We start from the raw sequence: 27,357 nt of genomic DNA, 5'->3' as shown, positions 1-27,357 counted from the left end.
GAAGCAGTACTTCAGATAGGGCCTCACAGAGCAGAGGAGAATGGCAGAACCTCCTTCCATCTGCTGGCCACGCTGCTTTTGAAGCAGCCCAGGACACATTTGGCTTTCAGGGCTGTGAGCACACATTGCCGGGTCAGGTCCAGCCTGTCATCCACCATCACGCCCCAGTCCTTCTCAGCAGGGCTGCTCTTGATCTGTTCATCCCCTAGCCTGGACTGATACCATGGGTTGCCCCGACCCATTTGCAGCACCTTGCACTTGGTCTTGTTAAACCTTGTGAAATTCCCATTGGCCCACTTCTCCAGCTTGTCCAGGTTCCTCTGGATGGCATCCTATAATGGTATCCTGAGTTATTGAATATGAAACTAACAAGTAAATTAGTCATGTTAGTGAAGACTCTTTCTTAGTGAATGATCTTTTAAATTTATCACTAATTTCCATTTTCAGAACTGGGTCTTCCCTACCAATATCTTCTGCTATTTGAGGTATTCAGTGATGATCGGTACTTGGGTCACTATGTTAGTAAAGTGTGAATTAGAAAAAGGTGGCTGCTGATTGAAGAGTGTTTCATTTTAGTTCAGAAATAACACTCCTCTGGTCTCCCAAATGTGTGCATCATAGTGTCAAGTGTATCAAAGTTACATTTAGAAGTGACTGACAAAACTAGAACCTCCAGGGCAAAAACAGTAAAGGGAACACTGGTCACAACATCTATTCCAGGAAAAACTGTTATGGGGTCAATCCATTTTTGCAAGGAATATCACTGCTTCCCTTCCCAAGGAAGAAAGCAAAACAGAGGGAAAAAAATAGACCTATAAAGACTCATCAGCAAGCACAGGTGTCTGAACAGACCTAGTGAGCTATGCTGCCCTAAAATCTGAAGAAATCCTCTGAGAAGTTTCTCTATATAACCAGTCTTTTATAAAGTACGTCTTTCCTTTTCCAGTGTTGTTGAATTGTTCATGTTTCGGGACACAGTTCTTGTGGAAGATTCTGCCCCACTGTCAGATCAGACACTGAGTTGTAAATTACGTTTTCCTTCTGCACGTAAGTAGTATAAGGTTCCACTTCCATCGTGTCATTCTAGCAAAACAAAACCAAAAACTGTGAATGCAAGGAGTAGTTTAGTTTGGCAAAACTCAGCAAGCCTTTGATATGAACTCATAAAAATAACTGGAAAGTAGTGCTCTTGTTTTTATTCCTCTTCAACTAAAGAAAAAGACTCCTCTATTGCTTTTTCTATTAAAGAATATGTGTTACTTTTTCTGGCAAAGATTTGGAGGGTAAAGCTGAGATATTGGTTCACTTGCCTCCTTTTCCTTCCCTTCTACACCACTTATTTTTTTGCCTGAAAAAAAAGTTGTGTTAAGGTCTAATTCTCTAGAAAGAGCAAATAATATGCTAAAGTCTTGACTACAATTGATTCCTCCATCAGTATACAATTTTAGTCTACAGACATGGTAATAAAAGTTACGTGATGTGACAGCAAGAACACTGGTACTTAAACCATTATTTTGCTTTAACGCAACAGCATCTGTCAGCAACAACTTGGAGGTGGGGCAGCAGAACAGCAGGAATAGTAATAACTAGACTTGGCTAAGTCTTTTCAGAAGCCGAAGCATCTTTTTAAGTTGATGATAGAATTTGAGCCTAGTGTCTACTTTAGGTGCACAGATGCAATATAGTTGTAACACATCTTGTCTGCACAGAGATGCTTTTATTTGGATTTGGCAGCAGAGAATAGAGAGACATCACTGATGAGTGAATTGCTCAGCTACACAGGAAGCTTCTAACAGCATAGGGAACTCAATAATTTCTCCCAGTTTGCAGCTCAGCATTCCTTCCATTATTTAATAAAATGTTTTGTCTTGAGTCTGATTGGTTCATTGATTGTGGATTGACCATACTAGATAAAGAGGGGCCTTCAAAACTCACACATTATCATTCTGGACATGAAGAGGGACATTACTTTTCTCCTGTCTGTTAATTTGGTTGTTTAATCTTCTTGTTTACTAATAGTTTTCTTAATATTCCCCAACCCGTGTTATTGCCTCCCTTCTTCCTTACTGCTTGAACAGGAGATGTGGTTGGTGTGTCTGATATAATCAGGAGGATGTGGTGGGCATCACTCCTTGCTGAGATAAAGAAGAGCAGTAGCTGAGTGTTTGCTGTTGGAACATGCCTCTAGTGCTCCAAGTCAAAATTATGGTAAAATTAAGCTTTGTTTTGTCCTATAAACAGCTAAGAACAAACATATAGGACACAATAATACCTGCTTAAAGCACAGAGTGAAAATCTATTGTTTTCTCTTTACTGATTATGTTTTCAGGACTACCAGAAGATCCCTGATCTGGTGATGTCTAATCTGCATAATCCCCCTTACCTGTATAGGATCAGTTTCAGGAGGTGTGGTTTTGTGGCACAGTCTGTGAAAAAGAAAGCAAGTGTTAAAGAAATTCCTTCCTTAATCCTATGTTTGGCTGGATCACAGCTTGGTTTCTTTGGTCAGAAGCATATGAAAAGTTTCTTTTTCTTGTCTTCAGGAGTAAAGCCATCTCATGTCTCTCTCTCTCCCTGACTTTAGATCTTGAAATTATAGCAACCTGACTTTCTCATTTAGGATGCTTTCTTAGCATTATTCAGTGAAGGTGTGTGCAATGCACAGTGTCTGCAGTATAGAAATATTTGATGAAGTTAATTTAGTTATCCATGACAGCACAGACTGACAGAATCATATGATTTCAAGACACAAAGAGTACTTTAAAATTTCTTTTAGCACTACACAATTTTTCCTTTGCACCCTATCATACATACCTATTACTGTGGAGCTTGATGTAGTAAATGACAGCCATGAAGGTCATAATGCTCAGAAGACAAAGGGTAATGGAGACATACAGGATAGAGTTCTTTTTGTCTAAACACAAAGAGTTAGTTTGAGTTATATCTTCTTACTACTCATTTTCTGTATTGTTTCAGTGTAAGATTAAAGTTACTTTAGCACATACACACAGTTTCAGCATGCTTATAAGAGAAATATAATGTCCTTCAGCTGAAGGCAAAGTCAGCAATGAAACACAAATGGAGTCTGTGTCAGAGACAAAAGCAGATCCCACAAATCCCACAGTGGACACTCATGATATTTTTTCACTAAGCCACACCTGAGCCCCTCTCAAGGATTCAGTATTTCTCAGCACTGCAACTCATGCATAGTTCTCAAAAGCAATAAAAAAAGCAAAAACCAGAAACCAGAGGTCATAGTGTCAGATATTCACAATTCAGAACAAAGTGATTTACTTGTTTCTGCTGGCCACACTAGAGTTGGTTCTGCTTCTCTCTCTTACCATGACATTTAAATTTGCATCTGAAAAAACCTTGCTGATGTTCCACTTCTGGTTGGTTATGACTGCTTTGTCTCTGTTTCCAACAATGTTTTCACTACCAAAAGAATGCTATGACACTTATGTGTATCCCTCTTAGGGAAGAAACTCTTAGGAAATAGTGTCTAGAACAGAAATGAGTGGTGATGTTTCTGGTCAAAGGCAGTTGGGGATGATACTCTTGTCTTTATAGGACTTCACTGAAGCTTTCTATACCTTTTGTAGATTTTCCTTCCTAGAATTAATGAGAGTTGAACAAGCTGAATAGGCTTTTGAACAGCAAATGCACAAAGGGAAGCTTACCTGAGGGACAACAGGCTATGGACTTACTCCAGCTCCCAGCTGGGTGGAACACCATGCAGGTTGTGTCAGTCACGTTGGTGTCACATGCTGTCAACCTGCTGAGAACAGTCACTGTCCCATTGTTGTGGCTTTCTTCCTCAAGGGAGGAGTTGCTCTCTAGGAGCCACGAGACCTGAGCAGGCGGCTTCCCTGCCGCTGCCTCGCACACGGGCTTCCCGTGCTCATCACAGAAGAGGCTCAGCCTTGGGGGCACTGCAAAGCACCAGGAAGGGGAGACACATGGAGTTAGTTTCCTGCAGCTGGGACAGGATGTTCTTGTTCTCTACCCAAAATGAAAGCAGTGAAAACAGGAGAATGAGGTTGGAGGTGTCATTCCATGACAACAATGTGGATCCAACTCACAAGAGACAAAGATCTTGTCTCTTTTTTCCTTTTGGACAACTTTCCCGCATTCAGGTGAGCCTTACCACAGCCATTCTCTCTATCCTCTGTTAGGATATGGGAAATTACCTCACAGCTGTTGTTTCGAACTAGGCAGTGGAAAACATGAGCACAGAAGGGAGCAGAGTTTTGGGAAATAAGGAGAAGGGAGACCCAGAGATATTATCAATGATATGCATGGCAGTTTATCCAACAAGAATCACGACTTTGAAGGGACTTTAAAGATCATCTAGTTCTAGTGCCCTTGCCATGGTCAGGGATACCTTTCACTAGACCAGGTTGCTCAGAGTCCCATCCAGCCTCGCCTTGAACTTCCAGAGATGGGGCATCTACAGCTTTCCTGGGCAGCCTGTTTCAGTGACTCACCACCCTCTCAGTATAGAATTTCCTACTAATATCTAATTTAAAGTTACCCTCTTTGATAAAAAAAAAAAAAAAAAAAAGAAGCTCAATTTTTTACTCCATGTTTCCCCAGTGCCTCAAGAGAGGAGCTTTGTATGTCCAGGCCCAGACATGGTCCTTTGCTGAACTGTAAACAGGGAAGGAGTTCCTTACCCAGCACGGTCAGGTGGTATGTCCTGTGGAAATTCCCTTCTGGTGTTACAACTTCACAGATGTAATTTCCCTCCTGGGCTACCCCCACGTACTGTATCTCAAGCACAGGACCCAGATCTGGTCTGAATTTCCAGTTCATGCTGTCACTGCAGTTTGTTCTGTCTGTTGTGTTCGTATCTGCCCTGTAGCCCAAGTTGCAGGGGCCTCCAGCCTTGGGATATATTTTCCATGTTAGCATATTTATATTTGATTTGAGAGGGCAGGCGAGCACTGAGCTGTCACCTACGGTCACTGACACTTCGTTGTTCCCTGAAGGAGAGAAAGAAGGAGAAGAACATGTGAGATGGTGCTTGGGGGTGTCACTCATAGTCCTGAAGTTGAGGTCAGTGCTTCACAGGGAAATGTCTGCAATGGTACATGCAGCATGAACCGTGTCTGTGCTCATCTGCAAATTGTCTGTCATCTCATACTAGAGCTATGGATTATGGAGCCAGTGGCCTGTCACAGCCTACCCTCTGAATACCATCAACAAATTTCCCACTGGCGTTCCTCTTAGTGGATAAGACTGGATATTGAAGGAGGACCCTAATCCTTCTCATTGCCTTGGACAGTTCGTCATCTGAAATCTGCCTCTATTGGCAAATTCTTCAAATTTGCAACTCCTTTGGGTTGCTCACAGGGCGATTGCCACTAACAGAAAATGGAAAAAATAGAAATATGACTATTGCATTTGGCCACATGATGATGACTTTTCTCTGGAACTGTTGCGACCAACAGAGTAAACAGCTTTTACTTCTGCATTCATGCAAAATCCAAAACTGTGGGCAAAGGCATTTTCTACACCTCTTAGACATGAAAAAAGCACAAATAACAGTGGAGGAGCTTTGTGCAGAGGAAGGATTTTGTCTTGTGTCTCAGGGATGTCTTTTCATCTTCGGAATCTTTGTGAACATACACATTTACACTATGAGTGTACATAATGTGTTCATATGCATTCACACTATGGCTGTACTGTTTTTACTGCAGCAGTTCCCATACAACATGAATGTAAGTCCTACCCATCTTTGTGCCAGGCACACAACTATGAAGGTGTAAAATGTGCCCATATCCTTGTGCCTCTTGCTTGATAGGCTGAGATAACAGAGGAACCTTATTCAGTTGATGTGTTAACATGTGTTGACATTGAGTATGGCTTGTTCTTGAATTCGGTCTTGCATTTGCTGGTAAACACTCTTTTTTTTTTTTTTCTTTCTAGACACTGACTCTTACATTTTAAAAGATGACTGTTGCTGGGAGACGGGAAATACTTTTTTTCTGGATCCATGAACTACGCATTTGAAGCTACCAGATGAAAAGTTTTGAGCTAGTCCTCTCATTCTTCTTGGTAGTTATCACACTGGTTATTTAGAGGTGGAGAGCCAGACCACTATTATGGTTATTCAGTGTATTGCGTTTGTTCAAGACAAGTTGCACCTCAGGATTGCTTTTCATTTTCTTATGGGTCCCTGAATTTCTTTTTAGCCAAGAAACTAATTTGCCTGGGATTTCTTCTTCCATAAGCTTTCAGGATGGATTATTTTTTTCACATATTGAACATAAGTCATGCTTGCATTCTTTGTATTGACCAGATTTGGGACACCTCATCTGCCTGTGTCTTCAGCTGACATATCCAAGGGTCAAGTTTCTAGCCCAAGATTCACTTCACTATTTCCTTGACCATTGAAGCCTCTCAACATGATGCCACCTTTGGGACAGTTGGTTCTTTTGCTTTGTTTCAATTACTCACATTGGGACCATTTCCTTTAAGAAAGTATTTTGTGATAGGTTTTGCTTGCAGGTAAGGTACCTGTGGGTGAGCATTCCAGGATGAGAGGAAAGTTACCTGTAACTGTTCTTCAAGATGAGTTGCTTGTATGTGCATTACTGTTGCCTACACTTTCACAGGCAGCCCACCCTCCTTTGTGAGGCACTTGTGAGACAGAGAAAACAAAAGTATGAGGCGCAGGTTGTAAACCAGCGTGAAGAGGAGGTGAAGGAACGGGACTTTTGTGTCCTTGGGCTCCTGCTGAAATTAAAACAAACAACCCTCAAAATTCACAATGTACGTACATGTTTAAATAACCACCTGAAGAAGACTTGTTACCAGTAAATAATCTTTCTTTTTCAAAATCTCCTAGGTGCAACAGTTAATGAGTTAATAGGAATAATACCCACAGCTGTCATCCAAGCAAGCCTCCATTTACCACATCACTCACTTCCTCCTTTAATAGGTCACTGTTAACTTTTGGGACCACAAAACACTGATGTCTCAGTTCTCTCTATCTCTGGTGGAACCCGCATTGTTCTTTCCTTGGGCTGAGTAATAGTTTCAGTGGCATTCTGAAAGGTGTGTGTGAGGAAAAAATTAGAGTACTACTTTCAAACCATGTATTAATCTGGATGGACAACAGAAGTTAACAGACCTGATTTGTGCTGAAAAATAAGTTTTTCACAAGTTATTCCAAAAATGTTAAACCCCTCCACAAACCTTTCAACAGATATACTAAAGCAGCAATTGAAAATTCAGCTGGATATACAAAGGATTAGAAGGCCTAATTTTTGTGTGATTAGTCAAACCTTTGTCAGTCTTCCTCCAAAGTACCAGACCTGACTTTGTTGTTCCACTACTGCCTACCCAGATCTGAAATTCTATTACCTCTGTTGTCTAGCACAATGTGAAGCCCAGTTCCTGAACATTCACAGTGCTATAAGAAATGGTCTTAATGAGCATCAGCTTTAAATCATTAGTCAAATCATTGGCCTATTTGAGAAAACTACAGTTGGTTTTACCTTAATACTATTGTCTGAAATCTCATTATCTTCTTGAATCTAGGTGAATGAATCATTCCGGGTCAAACACATTTGCTTCTGTTTGACTGTGTTCTCGGGAAATGATTTCCAACTTGCAAAATGAAGACAGTTCACTGCATTTTCACTTCTTACAATTCCTTTACAGGTTTTTGCCCTTTCATTTGTAGATAAAGTATCCTTTGGGTGACAGTGTATTTTTCTGCTTAATGGCATTTCAAGAGAATGTGAGGTGTGTGTCTTAAACTCAGATGATTTTACCCGGAGTGGAACTGAAGGAAGCCTTTTGTCTCATGAGAGTTTCTGGATGAGTTCAATGAATGTCTCTGAAAATTGGAGAACAAAGTGTTTCCTCTCCTAGTTTAACACTGCCAAGAGTCTCAGAGCTCCGAGTCATGCACAGTGTGGCTTACCTCATCTGAAAATGACTAAGCAAACCTTAACATTCAAACAGCTTGTGTGTTGGAGATGGGGGTTTTTTGGATAATGTGTGCAAATGTTGAGCAAGAATGACAGTGTTGTGCAAATTTAAGTGTGTACGCTTTTATTTGCATTTTAAAGCAACATCATTTTACTTGTATCTCAACTCAGCATCTCCTAAAGCAACTCATTGTAATGCCCAAGGTCCCCAAGATAACAGCTTGCACACTTCAAGGCTGTAGAGAAAGAGGCAGTGAAAGTGGTGCTTTCTGCTGTGCCTTTCTGTCATATTCTCCTCTGAATGAATCAAGTACCATTGACTTCAAATAAGAAGCCACATCAGTCAGCTTAAAGTGTGCTGAATCAAGTTTAAGTACAATTTTAGGTTTACAAGAAATTCGTAGAAGGATTATGAAATCCCCTGTATCTTGTTATCAATTCAGAAGGCTTTTGCTAAGGCAAGAGCTTTTCCATAGATGGCAGCTTAATTTGTAAAAAATCTTATTTACCCTACCCTTACACACATCTTCCTACTTTTGTAAAGAGGCCTTAAAACATAAAAGTTTAAATTGTTTTGACATTACTGAACTCTTTCATTGCTAGAGCGCAGGTAAGTGGCATTAACGCAAATATGAATTGTGAACTTTCTTCCTTGATTTGCTTCTTTTCTCATACATGCTGCTATAAACATGATCTTTAGACTTCTTTTACAGAAGAAGAATGCATATGCTAAAAATCCTGAAAGGTTTGCTTTATTTATGTTTCTGAAATGACTTTGACAACCTTCTCTTATGGTGGAACAGGGATTGTTTTTATCTCTGTAGAACAGAAATATGTTATTAGGAGGAAGTGTTATCTTATATTATGACCCTATTAGCCTGTTAGCATTCTCCCAAGAACTGTCTCAAACTCCTACTGTCTTAGTTTTAAAGGCAGGGAAAGGAAAAAGAAGGTAAGAGAGCAAGGCATAACTGCAGAGTCTGCACCTGTTTTGATCTTCCTCTGGTTCAATGTGGCATGGAAGCATTTTGTGTCGGCAAAGTGCTCTGGATACCCACTAAACTGAGTCCCAAAAGTGGCATAGCCAGGCTGATAGTTCTGCTGGGCATTTGCTCAGTAGCCCTTCTTGTCATCATGTAGGTAGTTACAGTGCTTCCATTTCTGTGGATGTTCACTCATTACCGTGTGGTGCAGAAATCTTCCAGCATGCTTGCTATTCTCCCAATAAAGCACATGCAAAAAGACAGCTCTGCTTCATTTTACCACAGAGTGTAGTAATAAGTTCAGATAATTCAAGGTTTTGAACTGTGGTGAGCTAAATTCTTGTCACTCACAAGCAAAATAGGACTGGGCCTGGGTAACACTTGATGGGAAGCTTCCAAACCATGAATAATAATGTCAGCCATTTTTCATAACAGTTTCTGATGAAAAAAGGATTTGCCTTTCTTTCTATTTCAAGATAAAATATAATCTCAGAAAATGTCAAAACTTGCTGGTTTTTACAAGAGTTAGCTTTATTTAAAAGCACTGCAAAATGTATATTCTCAGAAATTAATATGTAAATAGTTATGGAATCCACCAGCACAAAGACAGTTTTTTGAATAGATATAATCCCTATCCTGTCCTTCCTGGTCAGTTTAGCATTTCCTCCAATTTAGAGATGTTGCTAGGACAAATTGGACTGAAGTTGGACATGTTCTGCTTTCTCTTTCTAGCGAGCATACCAAAAACCATCTAAGTCTCTAAAAGTATATTTTGCTAGATCAGAAACCAATATGCTAGCATGTGACAGCTCTGCAGGGAACCCAGAATTGCTAGCTATACTTATGAAAACGAAAGGACTGAAAATAAATCTCCCCTGCTTTCTGTGTCCCCATAGAACAGGTTCTTTCCCTCATTCTTCTCTTGTACTCCATAAGCTTTTGGTGACTTGTCAGGCTGCACATTTTTCACATGATCTCTTCTGAGCAACTTTTCCATAACTTCCATTACTTCCTGTGGGTCTACTCCAATCCAGCCCTTTGCCAGGATCTCCCTATATGCTTTCTTTGCCCTCCTTATGCTGCTTGCTCCAGCCTGCACTCTTGGATATGTACTCAGCAGCTCTGAGGGAAGATACAATCTCTCCTTTCCTCCAAGAATTACACTAAACCTAAAGGATGTATATCTACTCTGCAGGAAAACTAAACAAACAGAAGTATTTCTTGTGGTTAAACCTCAGCTGGCAACAAAGCCCCTCACAGCCACTGGCTCCCTCTCGCTCACTCCTCCCACAGTGAGATGGGGGAGACAATCAGAAAAGTGAGAAAACTCACAGGTTAATAGCTAAAGCAAAAGCCACGTGCACAAGCAAAGCAAACCAAGGAATTCCCACAGGCAGGCAGGCAGCCACTTCTAGGAAAACAGGGCTATATCATGAGTAGTGGTGACTTGGGAAGAAAAACACCATAGGTTCTAACATCCCTCCTTCCTTCTTCTCCAGGTTTTATGTGCTGAGCATGATGCCATATGGTGTGGAATTTAGTGTTGGTCATTTGGGGTCAGCTGTCCTGGCTGTGTCCCTTCCCAACCTCTCACTGGTGGGGCGGGATGAGAGGCACAAAAGGCCTTGGCTCTGTGTAAGTGCTGCTGAGCAATAATGAAAACATCCCTGTGACATGAACACTGTTTCCAGCAGAAACCCAAAACATAGCCCCATAGTAACTATTATGAAGTAAATTGACTCTATCCCTGCCAAAACCATCACAGTATGCCACTGTTAAAGAGGAAAGCTTCAGTGTTACATGTGTTTCGATTCAGACCTGTCACTGCACCGCTGTTTTCTGGAATGGTGCTTTCATAATGTAAAATGGCTAATGGTCTTTTTTGCTGAAGTTTCCTCCATGTTAGCTGCTTGGTTTATGACCAGTGCATTAGGGTATATATGCCATACATGTCAGCATTTGTCTATTCAAACAAAGGCTCGGAAGCAAACCAGCAGATTCCACAGCTCCTTCTTTCAAGATGAAATCTCATTTTATAGCTGAGCTGAACTGACAGGTTGTCAGTGCAGCAAAGGCCTCGTTCTCTGTGGGCCTGCAGGAAACAAGTGATTTGAAGAGGTGTGAGCTATCGGGCTCACTTCTGTGCAGCGCTAACTCTAGGATGGTAGTTAAATGTCAGTACTGTTAACTATTTCATTGCACAAAAGAGAGATTAAATGAAGAGAGATTAAATATATCTACATATTTTTTGTAAACAGCTTCTCATTTTCAGTAGTGTTCTTCACAAATGAATTGACTCTGGAAAATAGCAATCATTTTTTCTGTTAGCCAAAAGGAGCAGAGAGTCCATGCTGTCTGTCACAACAATGTAGAAAATAGATGAGTCAGGTTCTGGGAGTTTTGTATAGCTCCAAGCTGAACCATTTTATTTTGATTGTGAGCAGCTTTCACTTTGGAGACTCATCTGACAGGTGGGTAGGATAGAAGGCCTTTAGATGAGGTCCTCTAATTTTACTCCAGCCTGTGAAATCCATCTAATTATTAACAATAATACTATGCTATCCCTCATTTTCTCTCCTTGACTATTGAAGAAGACTTCAAGCCATGTTTGAGAAGGTTCTCAAGCTCTATTCCAGTGCACATTCCAATGCACTGACAGATTCCACTTCTATGTTTGAAAATGCATATATCCTTTCTCAGGAAAAACAAACTCAGCTGAGAAGTTCACATTTGCGTTTCCAAAATATGTTGTCGTGCTAAAATAACAAAACTATCGTCATGCTAAGATTTCTGTAATTTGAAAAGATTGGGGGAAAAGACTTCGCTCTGTTTTTTTCAATGTGGTTTATGTAGTGTGTTTGACAGCTGTCATGAATAACTAGTTGCATCAGTTTCAATGCAGTGTCACTTATTTAGTCATTTCCCCTGTTTCTCAGAGACTTGCTCGCAACAGAGGAAGAAAGAAAGATTTTAAAAACAGGAAAATTTGATTGTGAAGCCACTAAAATTTCGAGGGGAATAACTACAAAATCAGAGAGAGCTACACAGCTTGAAAGTGCTTTTAATTGCTTTCAAACAGGAAAGATTTCTAGCTTCTGTTATTCTTCATAGCAGGTTTTAACCCACAGTAAAACTTTTTCTTGCCTCCAAAATGACTCAGGTTCCGTGACAACCTCTTCTGAAACTTAACTGCTAAAGAGTTTTTCACACTGTAAAGGGATTTCTTCCTCAGCCGTGTTTCTCAGACATCCTATTGAATCTTTATTTCTTACAGTAACAATTTACCACACCATCTCCCCCTTACACCCCGTGTGGATTGTGACATATTAAACTCAGAGGTATAATGAACTGAAACAATGATCATACCAGAAGCAAACTACCAACTGTATCTTGGAATGAATGTGTTATATGAGTCATAACAAGTAATAATCAAAAAGGCAGCACCGGACGATTGAAAGAGGGCAGATACAACACTGAATTCTGCATCTGTTTTCCCCTTCTAAGTGCCTGTGACACTTAGCAAGGCTCGTGTGGAGTAAAGTGAAAGATAAATAGAAGTGCTTTGTACTAGGGTAGGAATTGCTAACGTACTGACAGACTTTTCTACATCATAGCTTTGTGACTCTGAAAATAGAGTCACAACAGGACAGAGTGTAGGCTAAAAACCAGTCCTGTGTTTCGGGTGAACACTAAGTAGTTCAACTACTCTAATTTTCATGATAGAAATACATGAAATAGCTGACCTGAGCTCATATGACTGTTTCTTGAAACTGAGATCACAGCTTTTTTAGCATGGATGTATCTTTAAACGGACACATTAAGAGACTTATACCTTAATCGTTAGTTCGACACTCACACTCTTTTATCCATACTTATCATTATTTCTTGAAAATATCTCCTATTCCCATTTCCTTTAGTTAGGCTTTTTTCCCATCTTCAGATATTCTTTTCTTCCTCATAGTCAAATTCTTATTTTGTTCTCCTTTTAACACATTTCTTTTCTGCAACTATTACCATGTCACTTGCAGTGCTTTTCTTGCCCCCATTACTGTGTCATTCTTTCTTGCTGTTTCATACAAGCCAAAATTGCGACCTTACACACTTTGTCACTGGTTTTCCAATATGAAGTGCCCCCAGCATGGCTGGATTTTTTTTTATGTTGCAAACTTCAATATGGCTTTATATGTTGCAGAGAGGTGAGGACACTGACAGAACTCAATAACGATCCCAAGGTTTCAGTCTTCCCATTCAAGGTGGAATATACCTTTGCATTCGCCAGTTCCAGTTTTTCATTTTTCTACGATCTTTCAATTCTATGAAGCTTTCTCTGGTATAATTTCAAGCAGTCATTCAAGATAGCTAATTTTGAAGGAAAAGATGTTAAACCACACCTAATTAAGAGATGTGGTTTGATATGTCCTCTTGAAAAAAATTCAGCTGAAGGACAACTGAAGGGAAACATGATGGATTAAGAACTGGATTAAGGACAGGAAGCAAAGGCAGTGTTAAAAGGAGGTGTCAGGTTGAAAGTAGCTTGCTAATAATGTTTCTCAGCAGATGTTTTTTGCCATAATTGCATTTAACCTTTTTACTAATGGCATTGGCTGTTTGAGGAAATTCGTTAAAACCAGGAAGAATATAGTGTTACTAGTATAAAGAATTGATATGTCATACAAAAAGGACCAGTTGACCTTGATGAGTAGAATGACAGATGTGTGCTGAAATTCAGCAGCTCAAAGTGTAATAATAATAAAAATAAGTAGTATTACAAATTTAGACTGGAACTTAGAATAGAGAATCTTGCCTCAATCAGGATTAAAACCAGCCTTTCAATAAAGTGGGTGCTTTTTTTGGTGCTCAAATTGTTTATGAAAAGTGTTTTGTGATACATCTGCAAAAAAAAAAAGGCAATTTAATTTCATTTCAGCACTGCAATTTGATCCTGTGATTCAGTGATTACTCTCAATTAAATTGGTTATGTCTCAATATAAATATGACTTTCTAGAAAAAAAGGATAGATACGCTTCTTTAATGAAGGAATTTGTTGGTGTTTAAATGATGTGTCAGTCATGCAGCTTAGAGAACAAACACCGTTGGCCAAATCCTCGGCTGATAATAAATCATCACTGAACTTAACAAGCTGTCACATATTGTATCAGCCTGGTTGTAAACTTTGAGCTTGGTATGGCAACTTCTATGTGCAAAGATCTTTGTCCTTGCAGAATGTGAGCTGCAATGGATGAGGGGAAAAAGGATTTATACTGAATGACAAAATGCCTTGGGTAGTATTTCTTTCTGAGCAGCATTGTGACGCCATGTGTAACAAAGTGCCTCCAACTTCTCAGTATAGAAACAGATACAGATTGTTTTATATTTGGTTCTGCATGCTGAACTGCATTATTTGGTTCTGCATTACTGTCTGCCACATGAGAAGAAAAACAAAAAAAGTACTGTTTATTTGTGCTTGAGAGGTGTTTTCCTGCTATTCTAAACAAAAAACAGATCATTGACTGCAAACAGCACCTTGTATGCCTTCTTTTTCATAGTTTGCAGAAAGCAGATAAGGGACTGCTATGAAAACATGGCTATAATCTCACTTTTATATAGTTAAAATCTCAGTCATACCTTGTTTAGTGCTTAGCTTTAGCATAGTGGTTTTTGTCTTAGTATTTTCTTACTCAATACAAAGATAAGGCAGCACAAGAAAATCCCCTATGCTTGTTTTCTTATGAATGATTGTACTTCTAAATACAAAATATACCAACTGTGAGTTTTAAGTAGCACGTACCTCTACAAGTGCATTCACAGTTAAAGCAAATCTGCTTGCTTTGTAGTTCATGGAGTATGTGGTCAGCTTGCAAGACTGAGCTTCCTTTTTTCCATGGTTTTAACACATTCAGATGCAAATGCATTCAATGTGTTTGGACCACAGTACAGCAAAATTTTGGTGTCACAAGGATGTGCTTTGAAGATTGAACTATGGCAATTTAGATGTGTTCTAAGAAAAGTTTTGCTTAGTGGAAATTCAGTACGAAATTCTGTTTTAAGAATTTGGATGAGAAAACCCATCCGTTAGGATTCAGATGTTTTTAGGGTAAAAAAAGTGAGAATGATTCCAGCACATAGTCCCAGGGGGCAGCAAAAAAATAGTGAAACGGAGACAACTGTAAGATTACCATATTAGTTTTTTTAGGCTATGATTTTTTTGTATCTAGTGCAAGATTCCATCACAAACCAGAAAAGAAGGCAACAGAGACAGAAGCAGTGAAACACACTACGACAGAAACAGTAAAAATGCAATAAAACACTAGTACCCTAGTGAAAAAGAATTTACCAGCTTTATTAAGGAAAGAAACTAAATGACAGCAGTAGCATTCAAGGTTAAGTATGTAGGTAAACTTGAACTGTACCTAGATTGCTCTGTAAATCACTTTTATTCATCTCATGCTCTATAATTCCAGCACTGATACAATGTTACTGACTTCGGTTTTTCACTACTGATGAAACCAAACAACCGTAGAGAATCACATCTCCTTACTGACAATGGATTTCTTGCAGCTTCCTCTGGAGCACTTGGACATATCTATTGTCACAAGATCCAGCTGCAGATGCAGGACTTAACAGCCCAACACTGTGAATGTTATTTCAATAAAAAGAGATTTGTTGCATGAACTTCTCATGGAAGATCTTGCCTTTTCTTACCACTTTCCTTTGGAGTATGTACACAACCACTTGAGTTGTTCTGTGTGCTAGAAATCTTCAAAGCATTACCAAAAAAGATTTTTATTTTCTCTACCACTACTGTGAGGATTGCCACAACATGATTGTTAGTAGAGATCATGCGTCAGCAGCCTCAGTAGCATATTATCCAATTCTACCTGAGGGCAGATGCAACAATTATGAAGCAACCTCAGCCTTGCTTCTGAGCTGCCCCTTCTGCTGTTGTAAAAACTAACCCAATCATACAAAACAACTCACTAAGGAAATGTTAAGGAAAATGTTAATGGAGATAAAGCCTGGTTACACACAGCAGTTTTTGCATGACCTTATTTAGATTAGAGTAGCTTGCTCTAGTCTTCAGAAGGGGGGACACAGTTCCTTCTGAGCTTCATATAACACTAGAATTCTCTGGAGAGAATGCACTCATTGGATCAGTTTGACATATTTAGCCTGTGGTCTCTGAAGAAAAAAACCCCTTGTCACTAGATCTTGCTTAGAAGAATCACCCTAATAATGAAGGAAACAAATTTAAGAGCAGTGTTAGCTAAAAACTTCCCATCAAATGTGGGCTGCTTTTTATTGGGAGCAGGATGCGGGTGGCGGGGGAGGTTTCAGGCATGAAATTACATTTTAACTGAACACCTTTTTCTACATTCTTTGAAGGGCAACATAGTCGATTAACCAAGACATCAAGAAGTTGAAATCGAAATACCATTGGGTGAAAAATATCCACTTTTTGGCATTGGACTTTTTAAAATATTTCCAGCAGTTTTCAAAAAGAATTTTTGCCAAGTTTATTCCCCTTTGTCTCCCCATTTTCTTCAATATTTTGTGGTGTATTCATACTCTTTTACCTTTCCAGCAGCTATATTCAGAAATGTTGGCTGTCTCTGATGCTTACCATAATCTATCTGCATGATCTTGAGCAGGTTCCTCAGTATTCTTTTGAGATAGTTCTTTATCTACAGGAAAGGGACAGGGTTTTTTTCCTCCAGTGTATCTGTTGTGAGGTTACTGATGCAAAGTTTAATAATTTTTGTGAAGTATTTCAAGTTTTTCCAATGTGTAGCACTGAGGTAACTATTTGGGATCTTTCATTACCACCCACACACATTACAGACAGGTATTCTGTCACTGCCAACAATGACTGCATCTGTTTTGCTTTAAAATATCACGAAGGAGACATTTTTATTTTCTGGCCAAGTGGAATGGAATAACTCATGTCCACACAGTTTAGTTCTTCTGTCTGTAATAGGAATGGACACATACACATTACATATTATTCAGAGATGTCTCTAATTTAATCTGGATCTCACAGACCTATCTGCCTTCTCCCTCTATGCATAGACAATTTAGGCTTCTGGAACTGCTGCCCAAATTCCTAGATCCACTACCAAGTTCCCAGCGTGCTGTGTGGTGTCTGGAAGAGCACAAGCTCTAGAAATGCAAGTGAGCAGTATGTGGGAAACATTAATCGCTGTAGCTAAACAGTATTAAAACTAAGTCAACTACAGTAAAAGACAGAAGCTTTGGAGTGCCACTGCCTTTGGCACAAAAGCCTTTCCCAACTTGATATTGGGCATGCCCCTTGGCCTCAGAACAAAATTGTAGAAGCTGCTCCCTACTGTCAGAGCATTGGGGGTCTTCCACTGCTTCACAAAAAGATGCAAGAGATTCCTGCCCTCTTTCAGAGTACCTGCAGCCTCTCTTCAGCAGAAACTGCATGTCCAAAAGCTTTACATTCACAAAAACTTTGTCTGGCATATTTTTAATACGCTAAAAGGATCAGGGATCAGTTTCTCAGATTATGTGGATTTTGAGTTGTCAATAAAAAGGCTTTTTGTGACAAATGTTACATTCCCAGCTGAGGGCCACTAAATAGTTTTCTACATTGAAGTCACAAGGATAATGCCTGGCAGCTTCATGACCACTAAGAAAAGAGGAACAGGATTTGATATTGGGAAAGCATGTTTTAGTTGTGCTCCATAATTTTTAGCACTTAATGAGAGCCACAGAACAATGAATAGCTTCTACAGAAAGAAAGTAGCTGTGCATATTCCCCAATCTTACATCCCAATGGCCAATTGGTTCCAGTTAGACTCACCTCCTGATCTCATAACAATGATGGTGAGCAGCACAAACATATACACAGTCTTCCCAGAAATCTTCATGTTGGTTCCTGCTTTCATGCCTTAGGCAGCTCCGTCACTCCATCCATCCCGACACCAACCTAACTGTGGTCATGGGGAGCGTTTATTGCCTGCCAGTGCACCCTCAGCAGTCAGTGTCAAGCGTTTCTTCTCTCCCTTTCCAACTCCTCTCTTCTAGCTGTGCATGCTCCTGATCAACTGGCTCCTCAAAGCTGAAGAGGTTCCTCCTTCTGACTTTTCAGAGCACTAGGCTTCCTGTGCTGAGAGCCTGGGCGAACACTGAGGAAACAGACTGAGCAATTCTGCCTTCCGTTCATTGGCTCTCCTCGGGAGGCTGATAAGTGAAGATAAACCCTGTAGCAGAGTTCAGAAAGGGTAAAAGCAGAGGAGATTATGCGAGGCTGAGTTTAATATCAAAAAGGAAATGTTATTCTTGGGAAGCTAGAGAGAAATTTATTCTTCATGTTTGTCATGTCTGTTACTACTACTACTTCTTTGACACTTTAGTCTCAAATCTTTTCTGTAAGTGACATTTTTAATTATTTCTTTCTTAGCTGCTGGCAGCACAGTTCTCATCTTGAACAACAAATCTATCCAGACCCTGAGAACAGAAACTGAGTTTTGAGGGGAAAGAAAAGTCTATTTTAAATTCTATTCAACAGAAATGAGACAGAAACTGAAGGTGGCCTACATCTTTCACTTAAAAATCAGTTTGTTTGGGGATTTTTTTCAGAATACTCTCGTGAGGGTTGTTTTAAAATAATACTGTACCTGTTTCTCCACTTCCTCACTGAGCTACTAATTTCAGATTCAGAGTTCTGTCTCCCTTCTTAAGCCACAGCACTTCCCCAGCACAGTTCTGTGGGTCAGGGAGACAAAAGGGTTCAGCTTTTTGTCTTGTTTGAAAGCTAGGAGTCAGAGTAATTATCACTGAGGACAGAGACATAAGAAGTAAATACAGAAAACAGATCAAAGTTGGCAGGAAATGAACTGCTCAGGCACTAGGACTGCACACCATGTTTGAACTCTACTGATGACTGCAGTCTGATATTTTCTGGTAATTTTGTTTGATCAGACTGGTGTTCCAAAATTGTCTGCATTGATATTCACTGGAACAGAGGAGTGTGAGTTAAGGTCTTATGTAAATAAGTAAAAAAAAGACTGATAATGATCATGTAAAGAAAATAATGTAAGACATAAATTTAGGTGGATCATCTTGGTCCCAGGATCATCTCATTGGCTATAGTTTTTTGTGGGAGGGTGTTCTGCATATTTTCCCCCCTTGATTTTTTAAATACAATATCACATTTTAACACTCCTCCACACTGTTCTGAGGATTTCAATGTGCTATTTTCAATAACACTGGTTTGTTTTCTGAGTATTTATCACTGACCTTGGAATTAGCAATGTGTGTGAATAGATATCATAGCTGTATTTTAGACAAGGGCATGGAGAGGAAGAAGAGGTCTTTATGTAAGTAGAGATTAAGATACAAGGCTGGAGAGAGAACATGTAATCAGTATCAGGCCTCCAAGGTAAAAGAAGTGGTGCTCAAATTTGATGCAAAGACAAGAGGAAACAAAGGTGGTATAAATGTGCAGACATAGTGTATTGGATACAAGATTGCTGCATAAATATAAAAATTTAAAATATTCAGTCGGATAGAGGAGATTTTGGAAGAGAACAAACTCTCTTTTAAACAAGAAAAGTCCTACTTTAAATTGTCATCATGAAAGATCTTTGCTACAGGAAATTCATTCAGAACCAGAAGTTAGACAGATGGATTCTTTTGGTAGGAAAATATTATTTAAGATGCCATTAAGACTCTTTGGGAGCAACTTCTGGTTGAAGGCAGCAGAACTTGGGAAGTGTCACAGAAGTCTGCAGCAGGACATGACAGGAAACATAAGTTTACCACAAGAAGTGACGAGCACTTTATTTCTTAGTCACAGGAGCCTGTTCTCTAACTTGCACAATGAGAGCCAGGATCCCACGACATAGAATTCACAGGAACCTAGAATGGTTTGGGTTGGAAGGGACCTTCAAGATCATCTCTTCCAACCCTCCTGCCACAGGCAGGGACACCTTCCCCAAGAGCAGGTTGCTCAGGGCCCCATCCATCCTGTCTTTGAATACAGCCAGGGATGAGGCATCCACAATTTCTCTGGGCAAAATCCATTCCAGTGTCTCACCACTCTCACAGTAAATAATTTCTTCCTTATATCTAATCTAAATAAATACCCTCTTTCAATTTAAAGCTGTTCCCTCTTGTTCTACCATTACATTCCCTTGCAAGCTCCCTCTCCATCTCTCTTGTAGGCCCCCTTTAGATACTGGAAGGCTGCTATAAGAACTCCCCAGAGCCTTCTCTTTTCTATGCTGAATAACCCCAACTCTCTCAGCCTGTCTTTATAGTACAGGGGCTCTAGACCTCTGATCACCTTTATGAACCTCCTCTGGACTCGCTCCAGCAAGTCCATGTCCTTCTTATGTTGGGGACACCAGAACTGGATGCAGTACTCCTTGTGGGGTCTCACCAGAGCAGAGCAGAGGGGGAGAATTACCTCCTTCGACCTGCTGGCCACACTGCTTTTCATGCAGCCCAGGATGTGTTTGGTTTTCTAGGCTGTGAGTGCACACTGATGGGTCATGTTGAGCTTCTCACTCACCAACACCCCCAAGTCTTTCTCCTCAGGGCTGCTTTCCCCGACCCAGGTGTGGAGCCGTTCACTTGGCCTTGTTGAACTTCATGAGGTTTGTACAGGCCCAGCTCTCAAGTCTGTCAAGGTCCCTCTGGATGGCATCCCTTCTCTCCAGCATGTTGAACACACCACACAGGTTGGTGGTGTTGGTAAACTTGCTGTGGGTGCACTCAGTCCCTCTGTCCATGTCGCCAACAAAGATGTTGAACAACACCAATCCCAGTATCAACACCCAGAGGAACACTACTCATTACTGCTCTCCACGTGGACATGGGGCCATTGACCACAACTGTTTGAGTGTGACCATCCAGCCAAATCCTTATCCATCGTGTAGTCTGTGCCTCTCCAGTTTAGAGACAAGTATGTTGTGTGGGACAGTGTCCTGCGCTATGTACAAGTCCAGGTAGATGACATCAGTTGCTCTTTCCTCAGCCACCATTGCTGTAACCCTGTTGTAGAAGGCCACCAAATTTGTCAGGCACTATTTGCCGTAGTGAAGCCATGTTGGATGTCACAAATCACCTTTTTGTTTTCCATTTGCCTTGGCATAATTTCCAGGGGGATCTGCTCCATGATCTTGCCAGGCACAGAGGTGAGAATGACCAGTGTGTAGTTCCCCAGGTCTTCTTTATTTCCCTTTTTAAAAGTGGGGGTTGTGTTTCCCCTTTTCAGTCAGCAGGAACTTTACCAGAGTGCCATGACTGGTCCTGAGAAGGACCAGAGTGGGACAGAGGATGACCCAGATGGAGAAATAATGCATGTAGAGGAGTGAAATTTGTCTGGTTTTGCTGGCTGCATCAATTAGAAGTGTGGTGTGCATCTGATGGAAAGGAGAAAAAATGGAAAGAAAACTGAAGCCTGAGACGTAGTTGAGGATGAAGACATTGTCAACAAAGTGCAACTAAGGATACATTTTCAGTAAGTTCCCATTTCCACACAGCACTAGAGAAAGTCAAGCACTGTTTGTTTAAGGTGCTATGCAGAACCATCACAGCCTTGCTGGAGACTGAGTTTTCCCTGTCTTCTCAGTTCTGAGAGCACAGATCTAGGTTCTGCCTGTGGTTTTCATTGTGGGTTATTGCAGAACTATTTTATGTTAATTATCATAATGTCATCAGATATTATTTGACAGTCTCTGTGATCTGCTCTGTTTGAAGTGGTTTTACTCAGCTTAAAGTCCTTGCTGACAGCAGATTCCATGCTCGTAACTCATTCAGCAAGAAGTGCAGGAGCTGTAAAGCTGAATTTTAATCAGCAAGGTGCAGACAGAAGTTCATTCCAGGAACTTCAGTTCCAATGGTGACAGGAATATCAGAGTGCTAGAGCCTCATCTGGTATCAACTTAAGCTGGCCTGGTCTTGTTGACTTTACATGAAGCTACCATGACTTTCTCCATGTGTAGCCGGTTGTAGCTGGCTTCCCGCCAAACCCCACAGACTACAGAAGAAAAGCTCCCAGAAGAGAGCGAAGAAAAAAAACGGAATAGCAAGAGCTATATTAAAAATATTTATATTTTACGTATATTACAGATATACAATTAAGGTGCTATGTACATATGAACACAGGAACCCCAAATCTCTCCCAAAAGGGAAAGAAGGGAAGGGAAGGGGGAAAAAGAACAAAAAGGGACAAAAATGGACAAAACCTGTGGTGGTTTCACTCTAGGCCTTCCTGGAGACCAACTTGTAGCCAGGAAGGAACTAGAAAAGTGATCACGGAAGTATTCCATGCTATTCCTTTACGTAACTTGAGGTATAAATAAAGCCAGCGGGAGGGATCTCGCTCTCTTCCTCTCCGGCGAGGTTCGAGAACGGTGGATCCCTGTTTCGGTCGGGCTTATCTGGAGCCGAGGCCTATAGTGACTGCCGTTATCTGCCGCGCGTGAGGGGAGAGCCGAGGACCGTGTCTGGTCATCCTGCCTGTTCGAAGGGAAGTGGTGAGATTTTTGCTAGTTTGCCTTCGGCTGGCCGTTTGACTTGTTCGGTCCTCGCCCCTTTTTTTCCTTCTCCCTTTCCCCCCCTTCCCCCCCCCCCCCCCCCGGTGTGTGGTATTCTCCTTTTGTGTATCTGTCTCATATGTAAAGTATATACATATATATATATATATATATATTTTGCTATAGCTTTGGCTGCTTGGTTTTTTTTCTTTCCCTTTTTCCTTCTCTGGGAGGCGGGTTCTTGTTGTCGAGTTTCGGGGGACTTGGCGGGAAGCCAGCTCGAAACTTGTACAACATTTTTGGTAGCAGAGGATGGTTGTTTTGGTTAAGTTTGGCTTGTTTTGATAAACATTTTCCGGGAAGACAGCCAAGCTCGGTGTTGTTTTGCAAACCAATCTATTGTTTTGGGAACAGGTCTGGGAACACTGCCAGAGTCTGGGAAAGCAGCCAAGGAAACTTTGTTTATATAAACAAAAGTTTGTTTTGGGATCAGGAAGAAATAATAACAAAAAACAATGGCTATTTCATTAATTTGTCTTATAATTCTAGCCATCTTTACACCTGTGCTAGGCTACTCTATAGGGAGACGTCCAGATCTTGAGGATGGATGGAACGAATTGCTTCCATTCTTTAATTTTGACATCGAAGGTTTGGTAAAGGAGATCCCCATGGTTAAAATCGGCTCTAATTACTATATAAATCTTATTGCAACAGTACTGTCATTGATAAAGGTACTGGAAGTGCTCCTTAAACTTGGAAGAATGGGGTTCCGTTGCTTTCCCTCTTGTAGGAAAGATCACACCTCAAAGGGACTCGCTGGAACTTTGGAAAGGGCTGCAGACAGGCCAGTCCCCGGGTGGCATGGAGCTTGGGGAGATTTCGGTAGATTAGTAGGACATGTGTCACCCCCCATTAATTGGGAGTTCACACCAGAACAAATGTTTGATTCTGGTGAGATGGCCCACTGTTTGGCAGAAGGGTGTTTTTCCTACAAAGATCCGAATATGCAATTCTCTGCTTTGTGCTGGGGCCTGGCTAATGCTTATCGAGCTGCCATAGACCACCTCCAGAGGGTTAAGATCGACACAGAGACCCAAACCACGCCACTTGAAACCAGTGATGTCCCTATTAGGTCCACAGAAGTTGGGGTCCAAACACAACTTGAAGTCAATACCATCTCTACTAAGTCCACTAGAACCGGGACTCAAGCTAAGAACCGGAAGGTCATCATTGCCCCTGTGAAGAAGAAGAAGACGTGGGTAAGGGAGATCAAGGAACTTGCGGACCCATCTCCGCAACCAGAACGCACAGAAGAAGGAGAAGAAGAAGAAGAAGAAGAAGAAGGAACAGAGGATGTTGTGAACGAAGGAGCGGCAGCAATGGGAGAAGGAGCAGCAGCAAGTGATGAAGGCGCGACTGCGAGAGAGGAAGAAGTGGTTGTGACTGAGGAAGGAGCGATTAGAAGAGAAGAAGCAGCTACCAGAGAGGAAGAAACGGCTACACGGGAAGGAGCACGTCCAAAAGAACTAGGGGCACGCCCAAAGGAATACAGAATAGCATCAAGAGAAAAGAAAGCAACAGTACAAACGGTCGGTGGTATATTGTCGCTTGATGATTTATATCCTGACTACACATTCAGTATTACAAAAGACGCAAAGAAGGAGTCAAAGCATCCCCCTCAATTGGAGGGGGAATTATCCCTACCACTCCAGACTCAACCTTCTCTTGGAGGTATGAATGATTGGAGGAGAAGGCCCTTATCTCAGCACGCGGAAGATTACTCACTACCTCCACCCGCGGGGTATCGTGAACGACACAGGAGTCCATCCCCATGGCGTGAATGGCATAGAAGTCCATCTCCACGGCGTGAACGACGCAGAAGTCCATCTCCGCGGCGCGAGCGGCGTAGGAGTCCATCCCCACGGTATGAACGACGTAGAAGTCCATCTCCGCGGCGTGAACGGCGTAGGAGTCCATCCCCACAGTATGAACGGCGTAGAAATCCATCTCCACGGCGTGAACAATATAGAAGCTTATCCCCACGGTATGCCCAGTCTCCACCTCCACATGAGAGATATAGGGAGGAAGTGGGAGCAGTCCCACGTAGGAGTGGAAGAGTAAAGAGAGAGGTGGAAAAGATTCTACGTGGGAGAGATGGACAAGAAATAATGCGAGAAAGCGAAATTACACAATCACTGACCACAAGAGAGCTTCGAGATTTACGGAGAGATTATATGCGCTTGCCTGGTGAAGAAGTCCTCACCTGGCTGGTGCGATGCTGGGACAAGGGAGCTGATAGTCATGTAATTGAAGGTGATGAAGCACGACAATTGGGATCCATTGCTCGAGACCCTGTGATAGAGCAAGAAATGGGGAGGGAGAAAATGGCGTCCAGCCTTTGGCTCCGAATTCTCCACGCAGTGAGAGTGAAATACCCATTTAAGGAGTCCCTGAAGAGTTCTTCAAGAAGGTGGAGGACTGCAGAAGAAGGCATCCAATACCTACGGGAATTGGCCATGCTGGAGATCATCTATTCTGATCCAGATTATTATGACATCCAAGTTCCTGAGAATGTTCCATGCACGCAACCAATGTGGAAAAAGGTAATTCAAGGTGCCCCCAAACCATATATTTCCTGCTTGATATCCGTATATAATCCAAAGATGGAGGAACCAAGCGTGGACGCTATGTGTGCTTGGATAAGAACCATAGAGGAAAATATGGAAGACTCCTTCAATCCCCTCTACCGACACACCTACGATAGGGAAAGAATGGAGAGAGATTATGAATGTTCCAGATATGAGGACGACCTTAGAGACAGAGAGGACAGAAGGTATAGAGATTACCAAGAAAGGCCAATGGGAAGATCACGGTGGGACCGACAAAGACGACCTCGGCCTAGACCTCGATCCTGGTCTCGATCTCGCTCACGGTCCCTGTCATTCACACGTCGAAGGAAAGAGAACTCTAAGCGTTGGTCACGTAACCAGCTATGGGCATACCTTCGTAGTAAAGGAGAAAACATGAAGAAGTGGGATGGTGAACCCACTTCTAAGCTTGAAGCTAGAGTGAGGGAGCTGAAGCGAAAGAAGACTGACAAGAAAGTTGTCTATGTAGTAGACGGAGATTTCTTAAAAGAGAAACTGCGATCGCCGAAACACGAGAAGATGGAGGTCCACTTTGACAACGGCAAAAAGTCTAAGAAGTCAAAGTCAAATTCTGACGACGAATGCTCTGATCAAGACCAGTAGAGGGGCCCTGCCTTCTGCCAGGAGAAGGAGAGGGACCAAGAAGATAATCGAGTTTACTGGGCTGTGTGGGTTCGATGGCCTGGCACATCGGATCCTCAGAGATACCAGGCCTTGATAGATACTGGAGCCCAGTGTACTGTAATGCCTTCGGAGTATAAGAGTACCGAGACTGTTACTATTTCTGGAGTGACCGGAGGGTCTCAAGAATTGTCAGTAGTAGAGGCGGACATGAGCTTGACGGGAGACCAATGGGAAAAGCGTCCCATTGTGACGGGGCCAGAAGCCCCTTGCATCCTTGGTATGGACTACCTAAGAAGAGGATACTTCAAGGACCCGAAAGGGTACCGGTGGGCTTTTGGTATAGCCTCGGTGATTGAAGAGGAGTCCAAGCAATTGTCTGCCCTTCCTGGCCTCTCAGAAGACCCTTCCATTGTAGGATTACTGCGAGTTAAAGATCAAGAAGTGCCAATGGCCACAACAACTGTACACAGACGACAGTATCGGACAAATCGAGATGCTGTGATCCCTATCCACAAAATGATCCGAAAGTTGGAGAGCCAAGGGGTGGTCAGCAGAACCCATTCACCCTTCAACAGCCCCATCTGGCCTGTGCGTAAATCCGATGGAGAGTGGAGACTGACTGTGGACTATCGTGGCTTAAATGAAGTTACGCCACCGTTGAGTGCTGCCGTGCCAGATATGTTGGAGCTCCAATATGAGTTGGAGTCCAAGACAGCAAAGTGGTACGCCACCATCGACATAGCCAACACGTTTTTCTCCATTCCTTTAGCGGCAGAGTGCAGGCCACAGTTTGCTTTCACCTGGAGGGGTGTTCAATATACCTGGAATCGACTGCCCCAGGGGTGGAAACACAGTCCAACCATCTGTCATGGACTGATCCAGGTCACGCTAGAGAAGGGTAAGGCTCCCGAACACATCCAGTACATTGATGACATCATTGTATGGGGGGATACAGCAGAAGAAGTTTTCAAAAAAGGACAGACGATCATCCAGATTCTCCTCGAGGCTGGTTTCGCTATCAAGAAGAGCAAAGTCAAGGGACCTGCCCGAGAGATCCAATTCCTAGGGGTGAAATGGCAAGATGGACGACGCCAGATACCAACAGACATAATCAACAAGATTGTAGCAATGGCTCCCCCCACAAACAAGAAAGAAACCCAAGCTTTTCTGGGAGCAATAGGTTTCTGGAGGATGCATATCCCAGAATACAGTCAGATTGTGAGCCCTCTTTACTTTGTGACCCGTAAAAAGAACAATTTCCAGTGGGGTCCTGAGCAACAACAAGCTTTCAGGCAGATCAAGCAAGAAATTGCACATGCCGTGGCTCTTGGACCAGTTAGAACGGGACCAGATGTAAAGAATGTACTCTACTCTACAGCTGGAGATAAAGGTCCCTCCTGGAGCCTCTGGCAAAAGGTGCCTGGCGAGACGCGAGGGCGACCACTGGGTTTCTGGAGCCGAAGCTACAGAGGTTCAGAGGCCAATTACACCCCTGTGGAAAAGGAAATCTTAGCGGCATATGAAGGTATACGAGCAGCTTCAGAAGTAATTGGTACCGAAGCACAGCTCTTCCTGGCACCTCGATTACCAGTCTTGAGCTGGATGTTCAAAGGGAAGGTGCCCCCTACGCATCATGCCACCGATGCTACGT

At 41.9% G+C, this 27,357-nt stretch overlaps 1 protein-coding gene across 2 annotated transcripts; it reads right to left on the bottom strand.

Annotated features, from left to right (window-relative positions):
- Nucleotides 1-335: 335 nt before the first annotated feature.
- On the bottom strand, nt 336-24,227 carry LOC116783015 (cell surface glycoprotein CD200 receptor 1-A-like). 2 transcript variants are annotated; one of them, XM_032680215.1, is made up of 7 exons: nt 24,216-24,227; nt 17,751-18,316; nt 4,677-4,985; nt 3,681-3,932; nt 2,815-2,914; nt 2,384-2,426; nt 336-1,083 (listed from the first exon to the last, which is right to left on the bottom strand). In XM_032680215.1, exons 2-7 carry the CDS (start codon nt 17,833-17,835, stop codon nt 961-963), a joined length of 912 nt encoding a protein of 303 aa, XP_032536106.1. In that variant the 5' UTR covers nt 17,836-18,316; nt 24,216-24,227; the 3' UTR covers nt 336-960. The 2 variants fall into 2 exon arrangements, with proteins under 2 accessions (XP_032536106.1, XP_032536107.1); XM_032680216.1 differs by lacking the exon at nt 2,815-2,914.
- Nucleotides 24,228-27,357: the final 3,130 nt, after the last annotated feature.

Source organism: Chiroxiphia lanceolata, chromosome 2, assembly GCF_009829145.1.
Source record: "Chiroxiphia lanceolata isolate bChiLan1 chromosome 2, bChiLan1.pri, whole genome shotgun sequence".
In the NCBI taxonomy this organism is placed as follows: Eukaryota; Metazoa; Chordata; class Aves; order Passeriformes; family Pipridae; genus Chiroxiphia; species Chiroxiphia lanceolata.
The sequence above is the reverse complement of the archived record's forward strand: the minus strand, read 5'-3'. Positions and strand labels throughout refer to the sequence as shown.